Here is an 18,416-nt window from a genome sequence, read left to right as displayed (position 1 = left end):
TGGGGACTTCAACATTGATTTTCTTGGAACAAGCAAAAGAAAACAACTATTGATCACCCTCACAGATACTTTCAACTTAAAACAGACTATAACAGTCCCAACAAGAATCACAAAAACTGCTGCTTCTGCCTTGGATCACATGTTTGTGAATATAAGTTGTACTACAAAATGTATAAGTACAAGCCTTAGTGATCATGAAGCTCAAGTTGTCACCATCCAAAGCCACTTACTGCCCAACCAGAACTATAAAAGAACTATAACAGCAAGACAGTTTCATACACACAATATAGAAACATTCAACTCCCTGTTATCAGGAGAAATGTGGGAAACGTTTTGCAAATAGATGACACCAACAAAAAGTTTGAGAAATTCCCTAGCAACTTTATTGATTACTTTGAAATTGCATTCCCTCTCAAAACACTAGAAATAACAGGCACAACTAAACAAGCAAAGCTATGGATAACAACAGGGACCAAATTTTAAGTGTGAGGAAAAGAGAATTACTCAAATACAGGTAAAACAATAACGTACCCCCTCTTCTAAACAGCTACATACAGGAATATGTACAGAAGAGTGATACAACAGGCAAAGAAAAAAATAATAAAAAAGAAAAAAATAAATAAATAAATAAAATAAAAAAATAAAAAAGGCCCCTGATAAGTTCATAACAGAATATAAAAGCCAAGCAGTATGGAAAGTCTTAAAGAAGGAAGCAAATAAAAGTGTCCCATAAAATGGAAAATATCACTCTTAACCATAAGAACAAGACTATAACTGATCCCCAACATATCGCAAATCTTTTTAAATGTGACTTTGCAGAGATCAAAAATAATTTGTTAGTCAGTGACAAAACAGATACTAAAAAGAAACAGAAAAACAAAGTGCACTCATGTTCCTCTTCAATCTAGATTGATGGAACAACCCCAGATGAAATCATCAGTTCTGCATCAGCTCGTAGGAAAATGTCACCAGGGATTGATCGTATTCCTCATTACATCGTAAAGCAATGTATTGAAAACATTTCACTTCCTCTTGCAGATACAGTAAATTAATCTTTTCTGGCAGGCACATTTCCAGACAATTAAAAAATTGCTAAAGTGGTCCCTATCCATAAGAAAGGAGACAAAACATATATAAAAACTATAGAACAGTTTCATAGGAAAATGGAAAAAAAAGGCTTTAGTAAAATCATAGAAAAAGTAACAAAATTGTTAGAGACAAAACAAAATTCTCACGTATTCTCAGCATGGATTCAGGAAAAATAAATCAACAACCAGTGCAGTCTATGATTTTATAGAAAATGCCCTGCAAGCAATAGACCAAAAACAAAGAGCCACTAGCATTTTTTTAGACTTAAGTAAAGCCTTTGACATACTGGACCACAACATACTGTTGGAGAAGCTCCAAGTATATGGCATTAGAGGCATTGCACTAAAATGGTTCACTTCGTACTTGACGAACAGGAAACAAAAAATACAAATAAAACACGAACTAAAAGAAAACGCCAGGACATGTTTCTTTGCTGCAGAAGTTCTAAATAAAAGAGTCCCTCAGGGACCCATTCTTGTGCCATTCCTCTTTCTGCTGTGTATAAATGATCTAGACCTGAACATTGAGTCACAAACAAACACTTTTCTTGCAGATGACACAAGCATTCTAATTGTAGGAAATAACCCAAGTCAGCTTCAAACAGCTGTTACAAAGACTACAGAACAGCTAAACAGATGGTTTGAGGGGCACTTATGATAAACACAAAAAAACAAGATTCCTAAACTTCTGTTTAAAAGGTGATGCGTGCTACACCAGTATGACAAACTCCAACAAAATTTCATCTTCTCTGGAAACAAAGCTTTTAGGTTTATGGCTTCAAAATAACTTCAAATGGCACACTCATATAAACAAAATTAATGGAACACTAAATAAAATATGTTACAGTCTGCATTTACTCCCTCTCAAAGCAAGTTATAGCACTGTCCAAACTGCCTACTTTGCCCAGGTCCACTGCAACCTACTGTATGGAATTATATTCTGGGGTAATACACCACCTAGTTCAGTCACCTTCTTAACTCAAAAAAGAACTGTAAGAGCAATGCAGCATGCTCAACAAACAGATTCTTGAAAACCCTTCTTTCAAAAGTCATCAATTCTCCCTCTTCCCTGTATGTATATACTAGAAATCTGTAAATATATTTGAAAGAATTTAAAAGATGTAAATGAAAATTTTAATACCCATGAACATGATACAAGACAAAAGGAAAAGTTTCATGTCAAGTCAATAAGGACATCAGCCTGTAAAACCTCCACAGCAAACAGCACTATACAAATTTACAATAGTCTTCCGTATAAAGTAAAAGACATATCATCATTCTTACTCTTTTATAAAACCCTAAGGGCATTCTTATTGGATCATTGCTTCTATTCAGTAGCATAATTCCTAGATCATTTAAGATATGAAAGACTTGAAACAAGACAGTGCAGCTACTGGAAGAACCTTTGTGGATAAAGCTAAAATTCATGTATCTGCCGAAATGATTACTGTATATCTGTGTGTGTGTGTGTGTGTGTGTGTGTGTGTGTGTGTGTGTGTGTGTGTGTGTGTGTGTCCTGTATCCCCACAGTATGGAAAGATTTATAGGATGGATCAATAAATCAACTAGTAATCAACTAGTGCAAAAGCTACAAATTATTATGTCCTTAGAATAAAATATGGAGTAATGAAATTTATGATGGATTAGTAACAATGTAATATTTCCCCCTTTATTGTCTAGGGTTAAATGAACTGTCATGTTTTGGAAATGGAGGAGGAGCTTACAATATATGTATTATGTGGGCAGTATAATGATGGTGATTTTTCCTCTCTTTTCCAAATGATTAGACATTGCAGCAGTGTTATGTTAAATATTATCTCTTCTCAATCACCTTCCCCTGTAGTTGGTTGGTCAGTTGATTTGGGGGAGGGGACCAAACAGCAAGGCCATAAATCCCATTGGAATAGGGAAGGAAGTCAGCCATGCCCTTCCACAGGGCCATCCCTGCATTTATCTAATGCAATTTAGGAAAATCACAGAAAAACCTAAATCAGAATGGCCAGATGCTGGTTTGAACTGTCATCCTCCTGAATGCAAGTCCAATGTGCTAACTACTGGGCCACCTCACTCAGTCCCATGCAGTAATAGTTCATACATAATATCACTAATACAAATGCAGGGATATGTGCTTTGATATGTGCTGTTGGCTGGACGGTCAGACAGGTTTACATTTCAGCATGTGGTCTTAGGGTGGGGTGTGGGTTGTGTTGGGTAGTGTAAATAGAGGGATAGAAGTGGGAGGCAGAAAGAGGGCTCCAGGTGGGTAGTTAGTGACTTGGAGGGATACTACTGGTTTGCTGGCTAGGAATGTGGGAGGGAGAGGTGGCAGGCTCATGTGCTAGACATGTGGTGCACTGTGTAGGTTTTGTGAGTGATGGAATACCACTTTAGGAGGAGTGGGAAGGTTGTTAGGTAGGATGTTTCTCATTCCCAGATGTGATGGATAATCAAAGCCTTGGTGAAGGATAGGATTCAGCTGCTCAAGTCCAGTGTGTTATTGGGTGATGAGGGCGCTGCTCCTTTATAGCTAACTGGAGTTAGTAGGAGGATTAGGGCTATTTGAGGATATGACATAAGAAATATTTTGTGTACTAGGTTTAGGGGATAGTGCCCTCATCCTCATAAGACCTTCAGCATACTGGTCAATGTAGTTCTCATCACTGCAGATGTGCTGCTCACAGTGGCTGCCCATATTTGTACTTGCTTCTAATACACTTTAGCAGGCAACACTGGAAGCAGCAATGAATTCTTTCATCCAACACATGATCCCCACCTTGAGCACCTTTGAATGTTCTACCTCTTTTTGTCTCCATCAAAGACCCTGAAGTGTCACAAGATGAGAAAAAATCCATTGGAAAGATGAATTCTTGTAAGGATATTGCTCTCCGTGAAGTTTCTCTAATTGCGTAACATGCGCTCACTTTCAGCCACAACAAAAGAAAGGCAATGATGAAGTTTTTAATCAAGAACTGCCCTATGTATACAACAGAGTGTATAAAAGTACTGCAGTACCGTACTACATGTACCTGCATTGCAAATGAGAAAATATTGCTGCAGTTACTGTTCTACTAACTTATATTCTCTATAGATGATGAGTATCATTTCTACATTCTCATTGTTGGTATACATTTTATCCACACAAATCTTCAACTGAAGACAGGTGATTGAATGAACAGTGTGCATGTTCCTTGCATTTCCATTTGTTTACTTTTAGCTCCAGCAAGTGGATGACTTACATTACTCTGGGTACCTGCACTGTGTGCTAATACAGGAGAGTCAAATCAAAATTTGTGTTACAATTTTGATAATGTTATATTTATGTGAATGGTTCATTAGTACTACTGTTCTTATCTTCACAATGTACAAAGCTACAAGAAAGGCAAACATGTTAATTAACATACCTGTGGTAGCTAAATGACATTCGCTACAAAATATTTTAATTTTGCTTCTTGATGAAAAATTATTGGGATAGTCAAGATAAGTGGGACACTCTGAATAATGGGACATTAATCAGTGAGTTTCTAAGCAAAGTCATTTTTCAATGTTGATTATGTGTGAGAAGCTCTCATTATGCTTTGTGTAAGAAGGAGAAATGTCTAAGTGTGTATCAAAATTTAACACCTGAAGGATTGTAACCTACTTAGACAGGTTTATCATTCCCTGATATTACTGCTGATAAGGGTTAGAATCCCACAACTGTCATATCAGTGAGGACTCGATGAATTATGGATGGCCATACTCCCATGGAGAATCTCAGTGCCCCAAATGAATTGTGCAGGGTCACTCAGCCATGTCACATACTTGAGTCAGGAAATGGACTGTTTTGAAGCAAAACAAGTATCAAAGTGGACAATGTGATGATGTCTGGAGCACCATGGACTGTCTGTGTAGCATTTCAGATTAAACCACTACGTGCACTCCTATTAAGGGAGCCTAAAGATTATTGCATGTAGCAGTTGAAACCGGTTGCCTTGTATCTTCTTCTGCAGTGTTTAACTCTGAGTTGCAACATTATATCATTCCCATTTTCTGTCTGGCTTCCTCTTCATTTCCACATATGTAGTGCATCCCACATTATTAATAATTTGGTGCATCTATGAGAACCTTGGATGTCCGTAGTAATTCCTTCCCTCAGTAGCCCCATCTGCTACTGTTCCAATGATGTTATTGTGTCTTAAAACATGTCCTTCAAGTTCATCTTTCAGGTGTGCCTTAATAGAGATCTGGTTTCCTGTACTCTTCCCAGCATCTCTTTATTGGAACTCTATCTCTTCAGCTGATCCTTCTGTAGCATCAAATCTCCATTGATTTTAGCTGTCTTCTCTCTTGTTTGCCTATTTCACATCCATATAGGATCACACTCCAGAAAAATTATTTTCTATTTCCTTATTTCCAGACTTAAGCTCTTACTGGTGAGTTAGTTCTTTCTCAAATTAAATACAGTTTTGGTCTGCTCATAATTTCTTTGCATCTTCTACTATCCCTTGTCATCTTGCTTCCCAAATAGGAACATTGCACCATCACTTCCAACTCTTCTCTTCCAATTCTTATTCTTAAAGGTTTGTATTATTCTTCAGTATTGCAAACCATCAATTTACTCTTTTTCCTGTTTATTTCCATACCATACTGATTACAGAAAAACCCTTTCCATTGTGCTGAGAATCTTCTCTAGACCTTCTTTCAACTCTGTGATCATAGCAGGTCTATAGCTTCGTGACGGTAAGCATTGAATATATAAGGGAGAGTACATCCTTGTCTCATACCTTTTCTAATTTTTGCTTCTTGTTCCTGACGAAAATGCCTAATTAAGGCCACTTTGTTCTTGTACAAGCTGAGTAATATCTTTGTATTATAAACCTACTTTCTTCAGCACTCTGAAAGTATCTTGCATTATCAAATTCCTTTTCCAGGTTTACAAAATTGATATAAGTTGGTTAATATTTCTGTATTTGCTGCACAGTGTCAGAATCACCTCTCTTATTCCTATTCCTACCCTGAATCAAAATCATTTTCACTCAGCATATCCTCTACCTACTCTTCAATTCTGCTCAGAATTATCTTCCTGAGAATTTTTAATGCTGAGATACTTGCCTAAGATTTGATACTGTTGACATTTTGTAGCTGCCATCTTCTTTACTATGGCAACTATGATGCATTTCTGGAAATTAGTTGGTATCTCTCCTGTGTTATAGATGGACCTAATAGTTTCAGCAGCATTATTTCATGCTGTCACCAGCATTCTTGATTAGTTCTGAAAGAATGTCATCGATGCCCATTGCTTTGTTCTCCTGTAGATCTTTAAGAACTTTCTCAAATTCTTATTGTAGCATGTTATCTACTTCACCAAACAATATTTTTCCCTCTGTCTTCTACTGTACTCGAGAGTGTTGTTTGTGTTTGTAAAAAATGTGTTTGCTGTACTGTAAGCTGTATCAGTTATTCTGTTTCAAATATTTTCTTATACTTCTCTGCACACTTCCTCAAGAAAATTTCCTTTTGCATTTCTAGCTTTCTATTGACTAAGTTTCTCAGTCTTCTGTATTCAGCTTTTCTTTATTCACCAGTTATTTTTTACATTGTCTTCTTTTTTTATAAACTGAATAACATTGCTGTTATTCATTTCCTTTTGTTTTAAGGTTTACTTTTTCTGTCTATCTTTTCTGCTGATTTGTATGTCTCATATTTAATTTTTTCCCAGTCTTATTTCCCTCTTCAGTGTTAAAAAAATTTAGGTAGGTTTTTTGTTTCCTGTACATGATGCCTTACCAGTCCCTCAGCTTTCAAATTTTCTGTTACCCATTTCTGTTTTGCTGTCTTTTTCTTCAGACATTTGAATCTGAATGAAATTGCCGTGAGGACCAACTTGTGGTCACTGTATGTGTTTGCAGATGGATAGTGGTTGTAGTCTTTAACTTGGTTTGTAAAATGTGATTTCACAAAAATGTGGTTGTTGTCTTTTCAAGCCTCTTGGGCAACGTTATCCACAATTACAAATATCCGTACTTTTATGAATGCATTAAGTTCAAATAGATAAAACAGAAAACTGTTTTGTATTAATTATCATTTAATTCATGCAAAGTTAATGAAGGCTTTTTAAGGAGTCCAGTCAACTAAATATCTCAAAATGGTAACCACATATGAATATATGCGTTTGGATGACCATCAAGGAAAGGTGTGTGACGTAGTTAATGCCATAGCCATAGTGGAATGAAAATTTTACATTAATAATTAACTGTGAGGAAGCTTTGTACAAAAAGGATGTCAAAACTGTCAAATGTTGACCAAAGACAAATGTGAAAATTAATATTTTAACAATATTTAAACCATTTTAAAAAGAAGCCATCTAATTACTTGCTCCATTGTGGAAGAGTGTTGGTCACCACTTCTGCCAGCAAAGAAACAGCAATCAAAACAAGGGATAAAGGCTAGTTAGTCTGCATGAATGAATGCAAAGTAAGTAACTTTTATCTGCTTAACAGTCTGTAGCCAGTGGGATTCTGTAATTTAGAGGGGTTCCATCTTCATGACTGCTCTGCAAGGTATAAAACAGTTACTGGAGAGCGCTATGCAAGTCTTCTGGACCAACTGCGAGAAAAAAGTGAACACACACACACACACACACACACACACACACACACACACACACACACACACAGTGGAATTTTTTTTAAGGCAAATTTAGATGGGTATCTTTTAGATATTCCAGAAACACACTCAGGGCTAGAATGTACTCATTGGAAAATCATTGCTCAAGGTATATTGACATGAAACACACCTGTGCGTAAGTCTAATTTATTTTTCTGTTATATACAAAGGATGATTCAGCTGCCCCTACTGATGGGTTTTATCCAACCTGCAACTTTTTCAAAAACCACTCACAAATTGGTGGCTTAAACGCTGACTTCAAAAAGTGAGTATTTAGACAGTGCACTCTTAGGAGTTTATCAACAAGGCACCCCCTTGTCAAGGAAATGAGAAACCATTCCAAACGCAGAAGAATCAACTGATGGTAAATGGCGTAGAAGATCCATTGATATCCATGGATATCCCAAGCACCATAAATAAACCATGCCATTATCTTTGGTGAAATTTTCCAGAGATGAGTTAGTCCCACAGTTGCATCTCTGGATGAGAACTGAAAAAGATACAGGTAATGTCAAGAAAAATAATTCCAATTTTAAAATATCCCCTTGAAATGTAAGAACACTTCATGCTATTTTAAAAACATTTAATTTCAAATAATAATTTATTTGTACGTGTCCTGAGGATATTTTGATTTCATTTAAATTAAAAAGATTTAAAATTTATAACAATACCCTTCCTCTGAAGGCTAATACTATGCTGCCTTAATGCATGTATACCTGTCCCCACCAAGCTAAAACTGAACTTGACAACTTAGTAAGAAGCTGCGAACTTTAAAGGGACTGTTGTGCAAGACATATGGCACTTAGGGGTGGTACCTTGTGCTTATCCAAAAAAAATATTTCTAAGTAGCCCTACAGATCACACAGCAAAAACTGAAAGTGCCTTGCCCAGCAAATGCTGGATTGAAGGCTTATCCTGATGCTTTGGTGGCTGTCTACATCAGCCATCACTTAAAATGATGCTGCCCTCTCTACCTTGGGGAAGTGAAATTTTTATATTGTCTCATCGTTACTTTTCAAACTATTAGTCCTATGGAAAAAATGCTCAGGACCTTTTTGTAGTAAATTTAATGTAGTTTACTAATTATTCAAGAAACATGCATTTTAGGGCCACTTTTTTACGATATTTGTTGGACAATTTGAAAACTATGTCCTCTAGGGAAAACGTGTCCCTATTTAAATACATTAAATTTCCTTCAAAAGGTTCTGCTGATCTTTCTGTAGGACTAATAATTTCTGTGTGATATTTGAAGGCACTGCAGGTTTTATAAAACCCACAAGTAAGGACAACTGAATCCCTGTACATATGTACATATGTCCAGGATCTACTCCCAAACCTCTGGATCCGTTTCAACCAAATTTGGCACAGAAACAGCAGGCTTCATGAGTACCAGCTCCAATAGGAGCCGAGATACAAACCAAAACATGTTTTTTCCAGCCTCTGGCTTAAAGGATGCTTACACGACAGACATGTTGTGTGTGAACATTATTGGCCTGCCAGATCAACCTGTTTTGCAGGGCAACCTACATCTAATGGGCAAGAAACGGTTTTCTGGACCACAGCATTTAGGCTGCCTTGCATGACAGGTGTATTGTCTTGGAGCAGTATTGGTCTTCTTTATTGACCTTCTTTGTGTGGTGCCCCATACGTCAGGGGCAAATAAATGATTGCAAGCCCCAGATGTGTAGACTACCCTTCATGACAGGCATGTTGTGGGAGTAGTATTGGCCCATTTTATTTAATTGTCTTACAGGGCTACACATTCCGATGAACATGGCTTCAGCAGGTTGAGATTGATAGAGGAGGGGAGGGGGAGCTGCATGAGGCAGGTGGAAGGTGTAGAGGGGTAGTGGACAGGTGGAAAACGAAGTGGGATAGGTGGAGATGGAAAGAGAGGGGGAGGAGGGAAGGGGGAGGAAGATATAGTCAGAAAAAGGAGGTGGAGGGAACAGACAAAGAGAGGGAGGAGGAGATGAAGATACAGAGAGAGTGGAGAGGAGGAGATAGATAAATCGAGGTGGGAGGATGAGGTGGAGAGATGGAAGGAGGAAGAGGAGGACACAGAGAGATGGCGAAGGAAATGTGTTCAATTTACGTATTGAAAGCATATGTGGGCAAAGCTATAGGAAAAAACCTAGTTTATAAAACACATACACACTGCTGGAACAAAAGTTTTCACATTGTCCCCATATCATAAAAAATTAATTTAAAAAAATGAATTTGTAGGTTCCTCACGATTAAGGAATAAGTGTAATAAGAAGCACATATAGAAATTGTAAAATCTGTGAAATATAATGAATTTCCTGTTAATAGGATATGCTTCCTTGTTTTGTACATCATCCTGCTGCATTTCAACACTAATAATGTAATAAATTAATTATGGCTCTGTTGGAAGAAACATGTCAATATTTAGTTGAAACTGTGGTGATACATAATGGATAAGTCTCATGAACATTGTCACATGTGATCAGAAATATTCTCTTTATAAACATAAGTACAAAATAATTTTCTCTGTGACTTTGCTGATAAATAAAATATCTTATTTTTTGGCTCACATCTTCACTCCTCCTGATTTTCTCCTGCCCACAAATTCCACAAAAACTTGAAATTCTGAGAGGAAAGACCACTAGAAATAGTATAGTATCATATAGTGTTCAAGCAGTAAATTATTTTCTTATTGAATACCTCTAAAAATGTTATTTTTTACTCCAGCTGGAATCATGTTACTTTTTAACCTACCATTTGTGATTCTGAACTAAATTTTGCTTGATTTTTTCTTTTGCAGGGAAGCTGGATTCTTCTTCAGAATTGCCATCTGGGATTAGATTATATGCAAGAGCTGTTTGTTAACCTATCAGAAATAGAGAGTTGTGATCCAAACTTTCGTTGTTGGATTACTACAGAAGTTCATGTTAATTTTCCAATTTCATTGCTGCAAATTTCAATCAAATTTACAAATGACCCTCCACAAGGTACTTTCTTTCAACTTTCCTAAACTAAAAAGGCCATGTTAGTAGTTATTACACCATACAATGTTATTATCATCATATTACTTTCCATCTTTTAAAATTTCTGAACATAAAATTAGAACACTATAAGCTTATAGTTCAGTTAATTTTCCATTGACCATTTACTACTAATTTTTCAATGAATCATAATAAACAGAAATCTTGATTTGTTGCTGACAACACATCTCCCATTATAAATAAATAAATGGTTCATGTTTGTATGGATGAAGTCCAAATAATGAGCCAAGCAAATTATATTTTACTAGTAATTTAGAAATTGTGTTACAAATCAGAGTATATATATCATAATGCATGATGTCATTGTGCTTATACAATGTCAGTCCAATATGTGAAATGATTGAAGACTTACTAGGAGACAAATCCAGTTCATTGTCTTCAGTTAGGAGATACAACCAATAGAAAAAAATAGTATAGGACCTAACTCTTGGAAGTTTGCTACCCATGGTACATGTAAATCATTTTGCAGTTCATGTATGTAGCTCCCTGTGACTATAGAGATGACGCTATTTTACAGTGAATAAAACTGACATCAGTATAAGATGGGAGCTGCAGCGGGATTTGCACATGATCAGTGTTTGATGCAAAGGCTAGGAACTATCTCTCATTGTAATACAAAATAATACAATGTAATAAAATTTAATACAAGTAAGAAACATTACATTATGTAATTCCAGAATGGGAAATGAGCCACACTGATTCCATAGTCACAGGTTTGACACGTGAACTCTATAAATTAACTATAAAATAATTTAAAATATTCCATTTTAAAGTTTCCTCCTTCAGTTTAGATCATTTAAAAGGAAACTGATTATATTACTAAATCTGAATACAATTTGTTTTGTAATTGATGAAAGTATCAATAATAACCAAAAACCATGTGTCACAGGTGTGACAAAATTCAGAAGTTCAACATAACAGTTTGACCTTTACAGGAAAAAAGCAGTGAATCAAATGGTTATATGTAAACGATGTAATAAGTGTATAATACTATAATTTTCTTTATTAGCCATGAAAATATGAGAAAGAACATAACATTGTTTTCAAAATAACAGCATAATTTCTGTTGTCATGGGTGTAACATAATAACGTCATGGGTGTGACGTGTACAAACTTCTTTCAGTATTTCACAGACATAAACAAAGAATCATATTGCATGATTAAAGTGTTGTTGATGTTAATTTAAAAAGGTCTGTTCTTTAAGAGAACATACACCTTCACTTTATGTTTTTTTTTTTCCTTCTTTTCTCCTTTCTAGAAATACTTACCCCCAAGCTATGCATAACACAATACTAACACCTCTTTCTGAGCTCAACATCTCAATTATTATGGAAGTGTGTGTGTATACGTGTGTGTGTGTGTGTGTGTGTGTGTGTGTGTAGTGAGTGAAGTGTTATGACACTGAGATCAACATCTCAATTATTATGGAAGGATACTGACTCAGTTTTTCAGAATAGCAAATGGGAAGTTGCAGTACAGAAAATGGCCCAAAGATCGCCAGGGTGTATATGTATGTGTGTGTGTGTGTGTGTGTGTGTGTGTGTGTGTGTGTGTGTGTGTGTGTAGTGAGTGAAGTGTTAATGACACAATATGCGTATAATGTGTGCAGTGACTGATAGTGAGATATGAGTGTACAGTGTGGCATTACATTATTTAATAAGTTATTTGTAAAAATGGTGTTGTATACCAGGAGTAAATTTAATGATTGTCTCTAACTAAAAGTCTGTAAATATATTTACATACGAATTGGCTTATTTTAAATTGATCTAAACTTGTAAATACTTTTATATGTCCTATACCCTTGTAACAAGAGGTCTACAGATGAATAAAGCTACAATTACTACTACCACTACTACTACTAGAAACTAAGGAACAACTCATTTGTAACTGAAACATCCTCTCATATCTTCAGCTTATTACACATTATGGAGAATGAAGCAATGCCTTTTTCAAATAAATAAAGGATTGAACACTCAACAAAACAAAGAATTATACACAGAAATACATACTTGATTAACTTTCTCATAAAATAATAAAATGCTCAATTTCCTTTAATTTGAATTGCAGGAGGATTCAAAATTTTAACAACATTCTTTTGTAAAGAAACAATTGAAATCTCATTTCCATTAGCACAAAAGCGATTTTTTTTCTCACATGGTTTTAAAAACATAAGCTTGATTTCATTGGCCACACATTATGATTGGCAAAGAGCAACAAAATTCTGTGCATTTCCCTTCTCACTCTGAAGCTATATGATGAGAAAGGTTCCAACTTGAATTCCCTTAGTTAGATTTATGGTTGCTTGTACTTTATTTCCTTCTGTTGCTTGATTACCTTCAACATTAAACTCTTTAGCATCTGGTAAACATCAGAAAATTTTGGCTGTTTCTTGCATTTAGGGATCCTCTGAAGATATGTCATTTCACTGAAAGATATTTCTGCAGCTAAAACATAATGACCATCGTAGTTTCTAAAATAATGGTTAGGTTGCACTTTAGGAATTGGTATTACATCTTCCCAAAACCTTGACTGTTTCGTTTGCCTTGTCCACATCACTGCTTGAAATTAAGAGAAAATGAATTTCATTCAGTTGATCACTAGCATAACCAGTTATTGTTGTATTGTCTATTTCACAGAAAGCAAATCAGTTCAGCCAGTGTAAAAAAACTTCCATGGTGTTCATGGACTACATTAAACTACAATCTTTTGGTTGATAATTCATAACTAAAGATATTGAATACAATAAAGATGAGTTTCAAATCATTAAATTTTATATTTTGTTAGTGCTTTTACTTGCCTGATTTTCTAAAAATGACTGTTTGGCTCATTTTATGCAGAATGAGCCACCAGTAGATCAGTCACAACAGTCCAGAGTGACTTGAGATGAAATTTAAGTATATGGCAGTCAAATGCCTGTGAAGAATTCATAAAAGCATAAAGCATAAGACTGTCCAACTCCTGCTGGAATACCATTCCATTGTCTGGGATCCTTAATGCAGAGATTAATAGAGGAGATAGAGAAGAAAGAAAAGGAGCAATAAGAGTACTGAATGTCATACCTCAATACTTCGCAAATGAATGTGAATAGCATGGCAGATGGTGGATACTGTACCAGTTGTTAGGCAGTTTTGAGAGATGCAGCTTGCTCATTATAACGAAAATGAGAAGGAAATTGGCTGTATCCTTTTAAAATGAACCATTATGACATTTATCTTTTATTTATTTCAGGAAACCATTGGAAACCTAAATATGGGTAACTGGACATGGGTATATACAAGTCTATTGATTTGCCATTGCACCATTTTGCTCATTGTTAGAAAGTGCTGACCAAATGGACCAAATGCCTATGCATGCATCCACGTACCCAGTGCCCCCCTCTCCTCCTTTCCCCCTCCTCCCTCTCCCACTCCCCAATCCCCACATGTTAATGGCCTGTACACTGTGCTATTACACATAATTTTTTTTCTCTCCTGACAGTTTACCAGTATGCATAACCTATGATACACCCATAACAGTTTTTGTTGTTGTGGTCTTCAGTATCTTCAGTAAGGAGGCTGGTCCAATGCTTCACTCCACAGAAGAATTCAATGTTAATAAATTTCTCTTTTTCAGAAATGATTTTCTCACTGTTTCAGTTTACATTTAATATCCTTTCTAACCACTACTGTAATAGCAACATTCATCTACTGCTTTCAATGTCTTATTTCTTCAGCTAAGTCCTTTAGTGTAAATTGATTTAATTTGACTACATTCCACTATCCTTGTTTTCTTTTGTTGTAAGTTAAATATCTTCTTACTATCTCTCTTCAATAAACTGGCAGTATCGTTCAACTGATCTTTCAAGACCTTTGCAGTCCCTGACAGAATTATGATGTCATTGGAACCTCAGAGTTTTTATGTCTTTTCCCTGAACTTTAATTCCATTTCCAAATGTTTTGTTGTTTCCCTTTACTGCTAGCTCAATGTACAAGTTGAATAACATTGGGGATAGGCTACAATCTTGTCTCACTCTTTCTCAACCACTGCTTCCCTTTTCCTGTTATGTTCTTTCTGCCTCTGCACTTCACTACATTCATTATATCTAACTCCAACTTTTTTTTTATTTCTCTAAACTGTGTACTTGATTAAGGAGTCTAACATTCCTCACTCTGATCCTTAGAACAACAATTTTGTTTCTTTTGATGATGACATCTTCCTATGTAGCGCCTTCTTGGAGATCCAAATGCTTGCAGAATTGTAGCAAGTAGAGTCATCATTTTGTATGGCTTAACAATTACCCTCTTGGGTAAAATATTGCCGAATAGGTCAGATGCCATCAGATCAAGACATACAATATGATGGCTCCACTTTCTACAATTCTGCTACTTAAATGCATATTTTTTACCTCTCTTCTTTCTGTTATGTACTTAGTATATGTACTACAGCTATGTAAAATGATTAGTTTCTTATTCAGGGAGGAATTCATAAAACTTTATTATTCATAATGTAATTTTCTGATGACAACAATACAACTAGTTTACCTGTAAATAGTTTATTTACAAGAATAATCATGTTTTGTTTCCTTTAGAACATGTAGAGTTGACATTTTCAGTGAGCAAATAGTTATATCTACATCTACATAGGTACTCGGCAAGCCACATTGTGTATGGCGGAGGGTACCATGAACTACTACAAGTCATTCCCTCTCCCATTCCACCTGCAAATAGAGTGAGGGAAAACCAATTGTCTGTGTGCCTCCATATCAGCCCTAATTTCTCGTACCTTAACTTTTTAGTCCTTATGCGCAATGTATGTTGGCGCGCAGTTGAATCGTTCGGCAGTCAGCTTCAAATGCCGGATCTCTAAATTTTCTCAGTAGTGTTTCTTTCAGGCCTTGTACAGGTCCCAAGTACTCAAGCGGTACTCAAGAATAGGTTAAACCAGTGTCCTATATGCTGTCTCTTTTACAGATGAACCACATTTTCCTAAAATTCTCCCAATAAACTGAAGTCAACAATTCACCTTCCCTACCACAGTTCTCAAATGCTCATTACACTTCATACCACTTTGCAACATTAGTCCCAAATATTTAAACAACTTGACTGTGTCATCATGACATTACTAGTAATGTATCCAATCATTACAGGTTTGTTCTTCCTACCCACCCACATTAACTTTACATGGCGAGCTGCCAATCACCACACCAACTAGAAATTTTTTCTAAGTTACCTTGTAGCTTCCTACAGTCACTCTACTTTGACACCTTACCATACACCACAGCATCATCAACAAACAATGGTAGATTGCTTCCTTCCCTGTCCACCAAATCATTTATGTATATAGAGAACAACAGCGATCTATCAGACATCCCTCGGGCACTCCTGACGATTCTCTGACGAACACTCACTGCGGAGGACAACATACTGGGTTCTATTATTTAAGAAGTCTTTGAGCTACTCACATATCTGTGAACTTACTCCACAAGCTCATATCTTTGTTAAAAGCTTACAATAGGGCTCCATGTCAGATGCTTTCCAGAAATCTAGAAATATGGAATCAGCTATTTAGTTATAGCTCAACATAGTCCATTCAAAAGCCTTCTTTTCCCTCTTCTCAATAAATGTAACTTTTTTTTCAAAAACTTCCTATTTAAATAGTTATTTGTCATGAAAATGTTCATGTTTGAACCTTAATTTGTGATTATTTCCGGAATTCAGTCCCATAGTTTTGCATCCCTAATTTTTCTGATTCCAAAAATGCTGACTTATCTTTAAGAACTTTTAATTTTTTAGTTCTGTTCAGGAAATGTCATTTTTAGTAGGTTTTGGTGGGCTCTGTGAATCATCATGGAAGTAAAAATTTTTTCCATAAAATAGTATCTACAAATTACCTTTTTCTTGTAATACGTGTCATACTTAAACAGATTTGCTCTTTTATGCATTATAATTTTGTATAATTAAGCAATCTTTCATGTTACTTACTAATATGTAAAAACAAGTTTTGCTTTTTAATTCTTACGCGCATCTATAAATGGGCATAATATGTAATACCACAGGCAGTCTGGGACTAGCAAGCAAGATGTGCATTTATCATCTCATTATAATTATGGGGCATGCATTACTTGGTTAAAATGAGAATAGTTCTGTGTAGCTATCAGTTATTGAAGTGTACAGGTACTATGTTCAACCAGATATAGAAACTGAATATTCACTATGTATAGTGGTTATGTAACCAAATGGAGTTCATATTATTTATTATTCATACTTGACGGTGAAAGTGTGTAGTTGATATCTTGCTACTGTGTCAGAACAGTCACAGTGTCAATTAGGTGCTAACCTGTGATAAATATACCAAAGTAAAATCCTGGATATTAAAGTTCCAAGTGGTACTGCATGTCCTTGGGAAACATAAATGCTGTAGTTTCCCCTTACTTTCAGTTGTTTGCAGTACCAAAATAACAAGGCCATGTTGGCTAGTGTTACAGGGCCAGATCAGTCAATCATCCAGACTGCTTCCCCTGCAACTACTGTAAAGGCACTACCAAATTTCAGTAACCATGTGCTTGTCTGGCTTTCCACATATTTTTGCTTCTGATGTGGCTGCACAGCTATTGTATTCTTAAAAATGAAGAAAATTACAACATAGAAAAGGGGCTCCATGATTGTCTCATACCTGCAAATGCAACTCCCATGGAGCTCAACCTTTGGTGGCAGGGCATTGGCATAGCAACCTGAGGTACCTCAGTTGGTGGTAGGTCATTTCTACCATCCCCCTTAACTGTGTAAAATCTCTATGCTTGTGAGCCAAATGCAATGACTGATAGTTGTATTTATTGGAGGCAGAGATTTCTGTTTCATCATCTGAGTTACAAGGAAAGTGCAAAACCTTTATCAAGTAAAACACTCAGCTGCCAGGTGAAAAGTGCACTTAAGAGGTGAATGAATGTTGAAATAAAACACTTACTAGCATACAATCTGGAGTCTATGCCACAACCAAGCTGTATAAGGCTTCCTTCAGTATATGAGGTTTTGATTCAGTAGGCTGTAATTTTTGTTACACCTAATGAGAACTACATGGGCCTTAACAGTTAAAACAACAAAACATATTGGCAGAGAGTGCAAATACTCAACTTAGGAAGAGAGTAGGATAGCTTAGCCTTCTTCATCTTATCCAGGTCAAGGACAATAACAGGATTTACACTAATCGGCTAGAACGTAATGATCACTGAGCTGCTTTTGATATAAACCCATCCATGTGATAGCAGCATCACCTGGTTAGGATTGACTTCTAGTCATACTCATGCATGGTGCATGTAGTACCAGTGAGCATGCTGTCCATGTCTAGAACAGGAAAGGTGTGATCTATCGTATGACTGAGTGCAGGTTGTGATGGCCTGGAGGCTCAGCACAAGCATTTTGAAAACTGCACACTTGTCAGGAGTTCAAGGAGTGCTGTGGTGAGTGTCTTCAACATGTGACAAAACCAAGGTGAAACCATGTCCCGTCGTCTTGGTGTTGGGTAGCCATCCCTCATTACAAATCTCAGACGTCGTAGACTGGACAGACAGGTAAAACAGAACAGATGCCAAACTGTGATGGAACTAACATCAGACTTTAATGCTGGGCAGAGTACAAGTGTGTCTGAACACACAGTGCAGTGAACATACCTAACGAGGGGC

General features: G+C 36.2%; 1 protein-coding gene across 1 annotated transcript in view; it reads left to right on the top strand.

Annotated features, from left to right (window-relative positions):
- LOC126335843 (dynein axonemal heavy chain 8-like) overlaps nt 1-18,416 on the top strand; it is a gene marked incomplete at its 5' end in the record, with an annotated part of 446,097 nt that overhangs the window by 336,620 nt on the left and 91,061 nt on the right. The window contains one exon of the mRNA XM_049999312.1: nt 10,519-10,705. Coding sequence (XP_049855269.1) covers nt 10,519-10,705 — 187 coding nt within the window. The remainder of the gene's footprint in view (nt 1-10,518; nt 10,706-18,416) is intronic.

This window comes from Schistocerca gregaria, chromosome 2, assembly GCF_023897955.1.
Source record: "Schistocerca gregaria isolate iqSchGreg1 chromosome 2, iqSchGreg1.2, whole genome shotgun sequence".
Lineage (NCBI taxonomy): Eukaryota > Metazoa > Arthropoda > Insecta > Orthoptera > Acrididae > Schistocerca > Schistocerca gregaria.
This window is presented reverse-complemented; position numbering and strand designations above follow the sequence as displayed.